Consider the following 11,828-nt stretch of genomic DNA (forward strand, 5'->3'; position numbering starts at 1 on the left):
TGTGTGGTTGGGATGACTCGGATGAAATTTGCTCCTCCAAGAGGCTCCAAAACCAAATCTCGGGATCGGTTTATATGGGGGCTATATATAATTATGGACCGATTTCGACCAATTTTTGCATGGGTGTTTGAGGCCATATATTAACACCACGTACTAAATTTCAATTGAATCAGATGAATTTTGCTTCTCCAAAAGGCACCGGAGGTCAAATGTGGGGATCGGTTTATATGGGGGCTATATATAATTATTGACCGATGTGGACCAATTTTTGCGTGGTTGTTAGAGACCATATACTAACACCATGTACTAAATTTCAGCCGTATCGGAAGAAATTTGCTTCTCTTAGAGCAATCGCAAGCCAAATTTGGAAGTCCGTTTATATGGGGGCTATACGTAAAAGTGGACCGATATGGCCCATTTGCAATACCATCCGACCTACATCAATAACAACTACTTGTGCCAAGTTTGCAGTCCATAGCTTGTTTCGTTCGGAAGTTCGCGTGAGTTCAACAGACGGACGGACGGACGGACGGACATGCTCAGATCGACTCAGAATCTCACCACGACCCAGAATATATATACTTTATGAGGTCTTAGAGCAATATTTCGATGTGTTACAAACGGAATGACAAAGTTAATATATCCTATGGTGGAGGGTGTAAAAATGAACTAAAAATAAAGAAGAAAATCATTGGCGCCAAATCATCACCATTTTAACCATACAGTAGTTCATTCTTGCTATTTTTGGGAATCGTACGAAAATTTTCGTTTACTTTAGTTCATATTGAACTTATGTGTATGGTCATTGAACTTTATACCCACGTTTAGTTTATAAAATTTTTGAGACATACTTAAAAAAAGTAAGATTTCATTAAGCTGTAGAAAATTAAAAAAAAAAAATTAAATTTAACTACTAGCAAATAATTTTTTTCCAATAGAAATAAGTTAAATTTAATGATAGTTTAACTACGAAAATTTTTTTCTGTGCAAAATTTTCTATAGAAATAAAATTTTTACAAAATTTTCTATAGAAATTAATTTTTGACAAAATTTTTTATAGAAATACATTTTTACGAAAATTCTCTCAAAAAATAAAACTTTGGCAAAATTTTCTATAGAAATAAAATGTTCAAAATTGAGATCGTGATCTCAAGCTTAAACAATTATTTTCTTTTTCCTATAAAAATAATATCGAATAAAATCAAATTATCAAATAAAATTCTGACAAAATTTTCTATAGAAATAAAATTTTGACAAAGTTTTCTATAGAAATAAAATTTTGACAAAATTTTCTATAGAAATAAAATTTTCAAAACATTTCCATAGCAATAAAATTATGACAACATTTTCTATAGAAGTAAAATTTTGACCAAATTTTCTATAGAAATAAAATATTCAAAACATTTCTATAGCAATAAAATTTTGACAACATCTTCTATAGAAATAAAATTTTGACAAAATTTTCTATAGAAATAAAATTTTGAGAAAAATTTTTATAGAAATAAAATTTTGACAAAATTTTCTATAAAAAGAAAAGGCTTACATATCGAATAAAATCAATTTATTAAATAAAACTTTGACAAAATTTTCTTTAGAAATAAAATTTTGGAAAAATTTTCTATAGAAATAAAATTTTGGAAAAATTTTCTATACAAATAAAATTTTGGAAAAATTTTCTATAGAAATAAAATTTTGACAAAATTTTCTATAGAAATAAAATTTTGACAAAATTTTCTATAGAAATAAAATTTTCCAATTTGAGATCATGATCTCAAGCTTGAATAATTATTTTCTATTTGATCTAAAAAAGATCGAATAAAATCAGATCATCAAAAAAAAAAAAAATTGGACAAAATGTTTAAATTTGAGATCGTGATCTCAAGCTTAAATTATTATTTTTTATTTGTTACAAAAAAAATCGAATAAAATCTAATTATCAAATAAACTTTTGAAAAAATTTTCTATAGAAATAAAATTTTGACTAAATTTTCTATGGAAATAAAGTTTTGACAAAAAATTCTATGGAAATAAAATTTTCACAAAATTGTCTATAGGAATTTTAATAAAATTTTTCTATAGAAATAAAAAATTTTTTGTTTTGTAATTGTTGGCTTTGTTCTTTAAGCATTGTTGTTGTTTTTTATTGCAGCTTAAAACCATACATTGACTAAACTACAAGTGTAGCTTAACCAATAGAGGAAAAGAATGTTTGTCAAATTTATTTGGGCAAAGCCCTATAGACTGCAAGATGGTTGGATGGACGCACGTTTCGGAATTACCACATTCCTCATCGGCATCCTCTACTTGCAGCAAAACTATCAACCAATTATCAGAATAAATTCGGGCAGTTCATTATTTAAACCCAACAATAAACCACACTTGAACCCTCCGAAAAAAGTTTTTAAATTGATAGCCGGCTTATGCCGAAATAAATTCAAAACAAACATATCAGCCAGCCAACTGAATTCAAATCGATGATTTGACATTGGCATAGGAAAAGAGATAGGTTTGTTTTGAATTTATTTCGGCATAAGCCGGCTATCAATTTAAAACCTTTTTTCGGAGGGTTCAAGTGTGGTTTATTGTTGGGTTTAATGAACTGCCTGAATTTATTCTGACAATTGGTTGATAGTTTTGCTGCAAGTAGAGGATGCTGATGAGGAATGTGGTAATTTCGAAACGTGTGACCATCCAACCATCTTGCAGTCTATAAGGCTTTGCCCAAATAAATTTGACAAACATTCTTTTCCTCTGTTGGTTAAATGTTGACAAAATTTTCTATTGAAATAAAATTTTGACAAAATTGTCTATAGAAATAAAATTTTAACAAAGTTTTCTATAGAAATAAAATTTTGACAAAATTTTCTATAGAAATAAAATTTTGGCAAAATTTTCTATAAAAAGAATAGGCTTACATATCGTATAAAATCAATTTATCAAATAATATTTTGACAAAGTTTTCTAAAGAAATAAAATTTTGACAAAATTTTCTATAGAAATAAAATATTGACAAAATTTTCTATAGAAATAAAATGTTGACAAAATTTTCTATAGAAATAAAATTTTGACAAAATTTTCTATAGAAATAAAATTTTGACAAAATTTTCTATAGAAAAATTTTCTATAGAAATAAAATTTTAACAAAATTTTTATAGATATAAATTTTTGACAAAATTTTTTATTGAAATAAAATTTTGAAAAAAAAATTCGATAGACATAAAATTTTGACAAAATTTTCTATAGAAATAAAATTTTGACAAAAAATTCTATGGAAATACAATTTTCACAAAATTTTCTATAGAAACAAAATTTTGACATAGTTTCCTATAGAAATAAAATTTTGACATAGTTTCCTATAGAAATAAAAATTTGACAAAATTTTCTATAGAAATAAAATTTTCAGAAAATTTTCTATAGAAATAAAATTTTGACAAAAATTTTCTATAGAAATAAAATTTTGACAAAATTGTCTATAGAAATAAAAATTTTCGAAAATTTCTTAAAAAAACTTTGACAAAATGTTCTATAGAAATAAAATTTTTCGAAAATTCTCTCAAAAAAAAAAAAAACTTTGACAAAATTTTCTATAGAAATAAAATTTCAAAATTAAAATCGTGATCTCAAGCTTAAACAATTATTTTCTATTTGCTATAAAGAAATATCGAATAAAATCAAATTATCAAATAAAATATTGACATAGTTTTCTACAGTAATAAAATTTTGACTAAATTTTCTATAGAAATACAATTTTGACAAAATTTTCTATAGAAATAAAATTTTGACGAAGTTTTCTATAGAAATAATATGTTGACAAGATTTTCTATAGAAATAAAATTTTGACAAAATTTTCTATAGGAATTTTAACAAAATTTTTCTATAGAAATAAAATTTTGTCAAAATTTTCTATAGAAATAAAAATTTTACAAAATTTTCTATTGAAATAAAATTTTCACAAAGTTTTGTATAGAAATAAAATTTTGAAAAAAAATTCGATAGACATAAAATTTTGACAAAATTTTCTATAGAAGTAAAATTTTTAAAAAAAATTCGATAGACATAAAATTTTGACAAAATTTTCTATAGAAGTAAAATTTTGAAAAAGAAATTTCGATAGACATAAAATTTTGACAAAATTTTCTATAAAAATAAAATTTTGACAAAAATTTCTATAGAAATAAAATTTTGATAAAATTTTCTAAGAAATAATATTTTGATAACATTTTCTATAAAAATAAAATTTTGATACAATTTTTATAGAAATAAAATATTTACAAAATTTCCTATAGAAATAAAATTTTTACAAAATTTTCTATAAAAATAAAATTGTGACAAAAAATTTCTATAGAAATAAAATATTGACAAAATTTTCTATAGAAATAAAATTTTCCAAAATTTTTTCTTTAAATCTGTTGGTAGATTTGTTTTGGCACGATTCCCAACGTGTTCACAATGTCCCATATATTGATGAAGTACGTCATAAATTTCCTTAAAATGACTTTTGCAACCAATCGAAAAAATAATCGCTATCTGATCATGGCAATGGAAGTCAATAGCTACAAGCATTACAACAATGATACTGAATGGGGAGATATGGACGTTATTGCCACTGATGCTGATGCTGATGGATTGAGCTCAATTTTGATTGACTTCAAAGCTGAGGAAATCTGGATGCATATGAAACAGTTTACTCCACGGGATAGCCTAAGCAAATATCTGAAAACGAACTTTTGAATTTATGGTAGTGTGCCACCACTACCAGAAAGAGTCACCACAACAACCCACTACAGTGGAAAAAAGTGGTACTAGCCAATTGATGCCATACACGTGGAATAGAAATTAAATTACGACAACTCTTTATCGGCTACCAGAAACAGACCGTACTCCATTTACTAAACCATGGTCATTGGTTTACAGGCGATGTGGTGGAGGCGGAGAAACAGAAGAAGTAGGAGGAAGATATTTGTCTGCCACTACTCCATGAATTATGCTCGAGCTCTATAGTTTGCGATGAGGTTGTATAAAAACTAAATCATTTCTCTAAAGCATCAGTAGTTGCCTACAGGCATTTCCCAGTAAATCAAAGATTTTCCTAGAGAAAATTAAAAAAAAAAAAAAAAGCAAACGCATAAAATCCCAAGACCCCAGAAAATCAAATAACACCAGAAGTTAATTGCAAAATATCCAAAGGATTGCTGCAGTCAAAGCATTCCTCTTTGTATAAAGGGAGAACATTTTATTTTTGGTATCCTGTTGAGTGCAGTGAGAATTGACAGCAGGGGCTTGTGTTTGTGTGTGTGTAGGATTTTGTGAAACACTATTGCAAAAAAAAAAACAATCATGAGAATGCAACATTTTATAGTGAGTACAAAAATAAAAATATTCTGGAAAATATAAAGAAGGCAGGAAAACTGTCTTAAGGACTATAAAACTATAGACTTGAAAGTTATTTTGTTTTGCCAAAAAAATGAAAAAAATGAGACTGAAGAGAATTATTAAAAAAAAATTATAATGATAATAATATTTTTTTAAAGAAAGGACCTCTTAAATGCTTATTTCATGTCCTTTTTCACTTAAAAATCGATCATTAAGGGCTGTAATCGAATGAAGCCGATGTAATAACTTCACCTAAACTCAAAGAAAAACAATACAAGTTTTCTTGGATCCACAGATTTTGAGCTCCGAGCCATAGGGAGCATCTTACTAGGCTCTGAAAAAATTAAAACTACACTCAAAAAAAAAAAATTGAATTGCATGCAAAGATTTTGACATTATCTTAGGAATTTTGTTATTGATTCGAGACAAAGATGTTGCATCTTCAAAATAAAAGCCGTTTTTATGGCCTATCTTTAAATGTAGGCACAATAAAATTAAAATTTGGATACACTTCTCATTTATCGAGTTTTCGTTCTCTTTGTGCGATATATTAAATATGATATTATTCATGTACAAATAAATATCAGTTATCTACAAAAGTAAACACAAATTCACAATTTTCGTTATAGAAATAAAATTGTGAAAAAAATTACTATACAAATAAAATTTTCAAAACATTTTTGTATAGAAATAAAATTTCGACAAATTTTTCTATAGGAATAAAATTGTGACAAAATTTTCTATAGAAATAAAATTTTGATACATTTTTATCTAGAAATAAAATTTTGACAAAACTTTCTATAGAAATATTTTCTTTTACGATTTTTTATAGAATTAAAATTTTCACAAAATTTTTGATAGAAATAAAATTTTGACGAAATTTTCCTTAAAAATAAAATTATCACAAATCTTTCTATAGAAATATTTTTTTTTACAATTTTCTATAGAAATAAAATTTCGACAAAATTCAATTTTGATACATTTTTCTCTAGTAATAAAATTTTGAAAAAACTTTCTATAGAAATTTTTTTTTTACGATTTTTTATAGAATTAAAATTTTCACAAAATGTTTGATAGAAATAAAATTTTGACAACATTTTCCTTAAAAATAAAATTTTGACAAATCTTTAGAAATAAAATTTCGACAAAATTAAATTTTGATACATTTTTCTCTAGTAATAAAATTTTGACAAAACTTTCTATAGAAATATTTTTTTTTACGATTTTTTATAGAAATAAAATTTTCACAAAATTTTTGATAGAAATAAAATTTTGACAAAATTTTCTTTAAAAATAAAATTTTGACAAATCTTTCTATAGAAATATTTTTATACCCTCCACCATAGGATGGGGGTATATTAACTTTGTCATTCCGTTTCTAACACATCGAAATATTGCTCTAAGACCCCATAAAGTATATATATTCTGGGTCGTGGTAAAATTCTGAGTCGATCTGAGCATGTCCGTCCGTCCGTGTGTTGAAATCACGCTAACTTCCGAACGAAACAAGCTATCGACTTGAAACTTGGCACAAGTAGTTGTTATTGATGTAGTTCAGATGGTATTGCAAATGGGCCATATCGGTCCACTTTTACGTATAGCCCCCATATAAACGGACCCCCAAATTTGGCTTGCGATCGCTCTAAGAGAAGCAAATTTCATCCGATCCGGCTGAAATTTGGTACATGGTGTTAGTATATGGTCTCTAACAACCATGCAAAAATTGATCCACATCGGTCCATAATTATATATAGCCCCCATATAAACCGATCCCCAGAATTGACCTCCGGAGCCTCTTAGAGGAGCAAAATTCATCCGATCCGGTTGAAATTTGGTACATGGTGTTAGTATGTGGTCCCTAACAACCATGCAAAAATTGGTTCACATCGGTCCATAATTATATATAGCCCTCATATAAACCGATCCGCCGATTTGGCTTGCGGAGTCTCTAAGAGAAGCAAATTTCATCCGATCCGGCTGAAATTTGGTACATGGTGTTGGTATATAATTATATATAGCCCCAATATAAATCGTTTCCCAGATTTGTCCTTCGGAGCCTCTTGGAGGAGCAAAATTCATCCGATCCGGTTGAAATTTGGAACATGGTGTTAGAATGTGGTCTCTAACAAACACGCAAGAATTGGTCCATATCGGTCCATAATTATATATAGCTCCCATATAAACCGTTCCCCAGATTTGATCTCCGGAGCCTCTTGGAGGACCAAAATTCATCCGATCCGGTTGAAATTTGCAACGTGGTGTTAGTATAAGGCCGCTAATATCCATGCCAAAATTGGTCCATATCGGTCTATAGTTATATATAGCCGATCTCCAATCACACAAAAATTGGTCCATATCGGTTCATATTCATGGTTGCCACTCGAGCCAAAAATAATCTATCAAAATTTTATTTTTATGGAAAACATTGTCAAAATGTTATTTCTATAGAAAATTTTGTCAAAATTTTATTTCTATAGAAAATTTTGTCAAAATTTTATTTCTATAGACAATTTAGAAAAAATTTTATTTCTATAGAAAATTTTGTCAAAATTTTATTTCGATCTCCAATCACACAAAAAATGGTCCATATCGGTTTATATTCATGGTTGCCACTCGAGCCAAAAATAATCTATAGAAATAAAATGTTTGACAAAATTTGTGATATACATAAAATTTTGACAAAATTTTCTATAGAAATAAAATTTTTACAAAATAAAAAAAAAAATTATTTCTATTTTTTTTTATTTTGTGAAAAAAATAATAATTTCTATTTTTTCTATTTTGTGAAAATTTTATATCTATAGAAAATTTTGTTAAAATTGTATTTCTATAGAAAATTTTGTTTTTGCGGTCTTTAAAACATCGGTTCTTCTAAAATGAGAAAACGACAATGAGAGTATGAGGAAAAACCAGTCCACCGGTTTTTATTATTCTCCCTTCTTATGTATCCAGATCTAAGTGCTAACATTTGGCAAATTCATAATAAGAATACAGAACCCGAAAGTCGGTGGTTATGTCGGTTGAAAACATCGGTTCTATCCGCTCTTCAAAAATGAGATTTTTAACAAAACCGAAAATCGGTGTCAGAAGATAAACCAGTCCACCGGTCGTTATTACTCTTTCTTCTCAAGTATCCAGATCTAGGTGCCAACATTTGGCAATTTTATAATTTATAAAACCGGCAATGAGCGTAAGAGGATAAACCAGTCCACCGGTTTTTATTATTCTCCCTTCACATGTATCCAGATCTAATTGCCAATAGTTGGCAGTTTTATAATGAGAATACAGAAATCAAAAGCCGACTGTTATGGTCTTGAAAACACCGGCTCTTCAAAAATTAGATTAACAGAACCGAAAATCGGTGTAAGAAGATTAACCGGTGCACCGGTTTTGACCACACCCTTCTCATGTATCTAGATCTAATTGCCAACATTTGGAAATTTTATAATTAGAATACAGAAACCGAAAATCGGTGGTTAAGGTCTTGAAAACGCCGGCTCTTCAAAAATGAGATTTTTAACAGAACCGAAATCCGGTGCACTGGTTTTGATCACACTCTTCTCATGTATCTAGATCTCATTGCCAATATTTGCAACTTTTATAATGAGAATGCTGAAACCGATAGCCGGTTGTTGAGGTATTGAAATATCTGTTTTATCGATTCTCCAAAAATAAGATTTTTAACTAAACCGATAATGAGCGTAAGAGGATAAACCGGTGCACCGGTTGTAATCCCTCTCTCTCTCATGTATCCAGATATAATAGCCAAAATTTGTCACTTTTATATTGAGATTACAGAAACCGAAAGACGGTTGTTAAGATCTTGATAACACCGGTTCTATCGGTTCTTCATTAACTTGATTTTAAACAAAACCAACTATCGGTGCAAAAAGATACTCCGATGCACCGGATTTAATCACTCTACTTCTCATCTAATAAAAAACTTAGTACCATTTATACTTAACAAATCTTCTCCTCAGTCTTCTAGATACCTAGAAGACTTAAAAACGTTATTCAAAAAAAATTTTTTAACAGATCTTCTCAGAGTTCTTGCCGGGTCCCAGAAAATTAAAAAAAAGCATTTAATACTTTTTTAATTGAAATCAAGGACAAATTTGTAAACATAAATAATCATTTTCCCTTTACGCATTCTCCGCAAATTAGGTTGCTTTCGTCACTTTGGCAAGTTTAGTAAGCTTTCTGAATGCTGAAATTGTCTATGCCAGAGTATCGGGACCGCCTATGATACAATTACCTCCACATTTAAGATCGATACAAGCTCCACCACCATTAGCTAGAACGCAACGCTCTCTGTATGGTGGAGGATGGCATTCACCTATACATCCAGCTCCTGTAGGTTTGGGCCATATTAGCAAAGACGAATTGATTACATTGCTACAAGCTGCCAAGGAAGTGGCTAAAGAAGAAGCAGCCCCTGAACCGGAACCTGAACCGGAGCCTGAGCCAGAACCTGAACCAGAGCCAGAACCTGAACCAGCTGATGATGGAGCCAAAGCTCCACCACCTGGTGTGCCATTAACAGTATCTTTGCCTGCTTTTGTACCCATTCAGTTATCGGCCATGTATACCGCTCCAGCTCCACCAGCTGCTCCTGAAGCCGAAGCTGAAGAAGAACCAGCCGAAGAAGAAGCTGAAGAGGAGGAAGAAGAAGAGGAGGCCGAAGAAGAGCCCGAAGAGGAACCTGAACCAGAACCTGAGCCACCAGCACCAATACATCCTGGCTATCATGGATGGCATCCAGCTGTTCGTGGTTTCTACAAGACACGGTCATTCTCTGCTGGTGTACGAGGTCTGAGTAAGCCACGAGCCAAAGTACGCAAGACCACACGTAGGGGCAAATCACGTAAGGGAAAATCCCGCAAAGCTAAATCACGGTAAGGATTTCGTAAAAAAAAACTATCTGAACTGGAGATAACTTTATAATTTTTCTTTTTCTTTTACAGCAAATCTTCACGCAAGTCATCTCGTAAAGCCACTCGTAAGGGACCCAAAGCCAGGTATATGAATTTGGAAAATATTTTTGAATTTTTATTTTAATTTTTTGTTTGCTATTTATTTCTTATGTAGGGTCTACAAATCTGGTTTGAGATTTGCTGGTTCCTCGCCCAGTGTTGAAGCTCTACCTCCACCACCATTCTTATCCCGTCCCCCAGCTCCCTTGAAATTGGTGCCTTCTGATCAATTGCTTAGCAATTGGAATTAAATGCAGAACTGATTGTTTTTATTCTTAATTTTTTTGTTGGTATATCTATCGTAACTCTGTTAAACTTGTAATTTTGTTATAATTGTCATAGTCATAAAGTGTACTTTGCAAATATGCATTAATAATATTATTTAAATAATACTAATTTTTTATTTGTTATTCCATAATCATAATAATAATAATAATAAAATAAAATATTAGATTTTATTAAAATATATATTTGTTGTTATATGTATGAGGGGGAATCTGGGCGATTATAATAATATGTAATAGTATATGTAATGGAGCCACCGTGGTGCAATGGTTAGCATGCCCGCCTTGTGGGATCAAACCCTGTTTCAACCAAATACCAAAATGTTTTTCAGCGGTGGATTATCCCACCTCAGTAATCTGGAGATTAGTAAGATAAATAGTCGACGAGAACAAGCGGAACACTTGGTTAGAGCACCTGAAGCAATGTATCTTACACACAGGAACAGGTAAGTTGTGGTCAAGAGTGAGAGCCCTCTCGAACCCCAGCACAAGGGATGATGGGATCGCAGTCACCTTTGGCGGCGTGACGGTGACTGATCCGAAGAGGTGCGCCAGATTTTTTCAACCGACAGTTTGTCGAGCATCCCGAGAGTGATGCGAAAAGGAGGGCCACTCGTCACATACGTGGTCTCCGAGCCGATGACACACCACAATTTACCACAGCCGAAGTTACCAATGTCATCTACAGCGCGAAACCATCCCAGGCACTGGGCCCCGACGGAATTTCAATGCTAATGCCTAAGCATCTGGGAATATTGGGAGTTGAGTACCTGACCAGACTCCTCAATTTGCTCTTGGAATCACTCATTATATCCGATGTCTGGAAGATGGGTCGGGTGATTCCACAACGGAAGCCAGGCAAAGATTCGAGTAAAGGTGAACGGTACAGACCGATATCCCTTCTCTCCCCAGCCTTCCACATAGCACACATTAATATGGGACTCAGCACACATTAATATGGGACTTAATCAGCCCAAGCTGTGTTATAGACCGGTCCTCGTGGCACTTGACCTATCGAAGGCATTCAATACGGTCAAACATGCCACATGGATGGGTCGGGTGATTCCACTACGAAAGCCAGGCAAAGATTCGAGTAAAGGTGAACCGTATAGACCGATATCCCTTCTCTCCCCAGCCTTCCACATAGCACGACGACAGCCTTGCATGCCATTTCAGCACACATTAATGTGGGACTTAG

At 31.2% G+C, this 11,828-nt stretch overlaps 1 protein-coding gene across 1 annotated transcript; it reads left to right on the plus strand.

The window, feature by feature from the left end:
- The first annotated feature begins 5,054 nt into the window (after nt 1–5,054).
- Nucleotides 5,055–10,759, plus strand: LOC142234495 (uncharacterized). The gene is made up of 4 exons (XM_075305651.1): nt 5,055–5,358; nt 9,538–10,268; nt 10,338–10,391; nt 10,462–10,759. The coding sequence occupies exons 1-4, from the start codon at nt 5,338–5,340 to the stop codon at nt 10,595–10,597; spliced, it is 942 nt and encodes a 313-aa protein (XP_075161766.1). The 5' UTR covers nt 5,055–5,337; the 3' UTR covers nt 10,598–10,759.
- Nucleotides 10,760–11,828: the final 1,069 nt, after the last annotated feature.

This window comes from Haematobia irritans, chromosome 4, assembly GCF_050003625.1.
Source record: "Haematobia irritans isolate KBUSLIRL chromosome 4, ASM5000362v1, whole genome shotgun sequence".
NCBI classification, from domain to species: Eukaryota; Metazoa; Arthropoda; class Insecta; order Diptera; family Muscidae; genus Haematobia; species Haematobia irritans.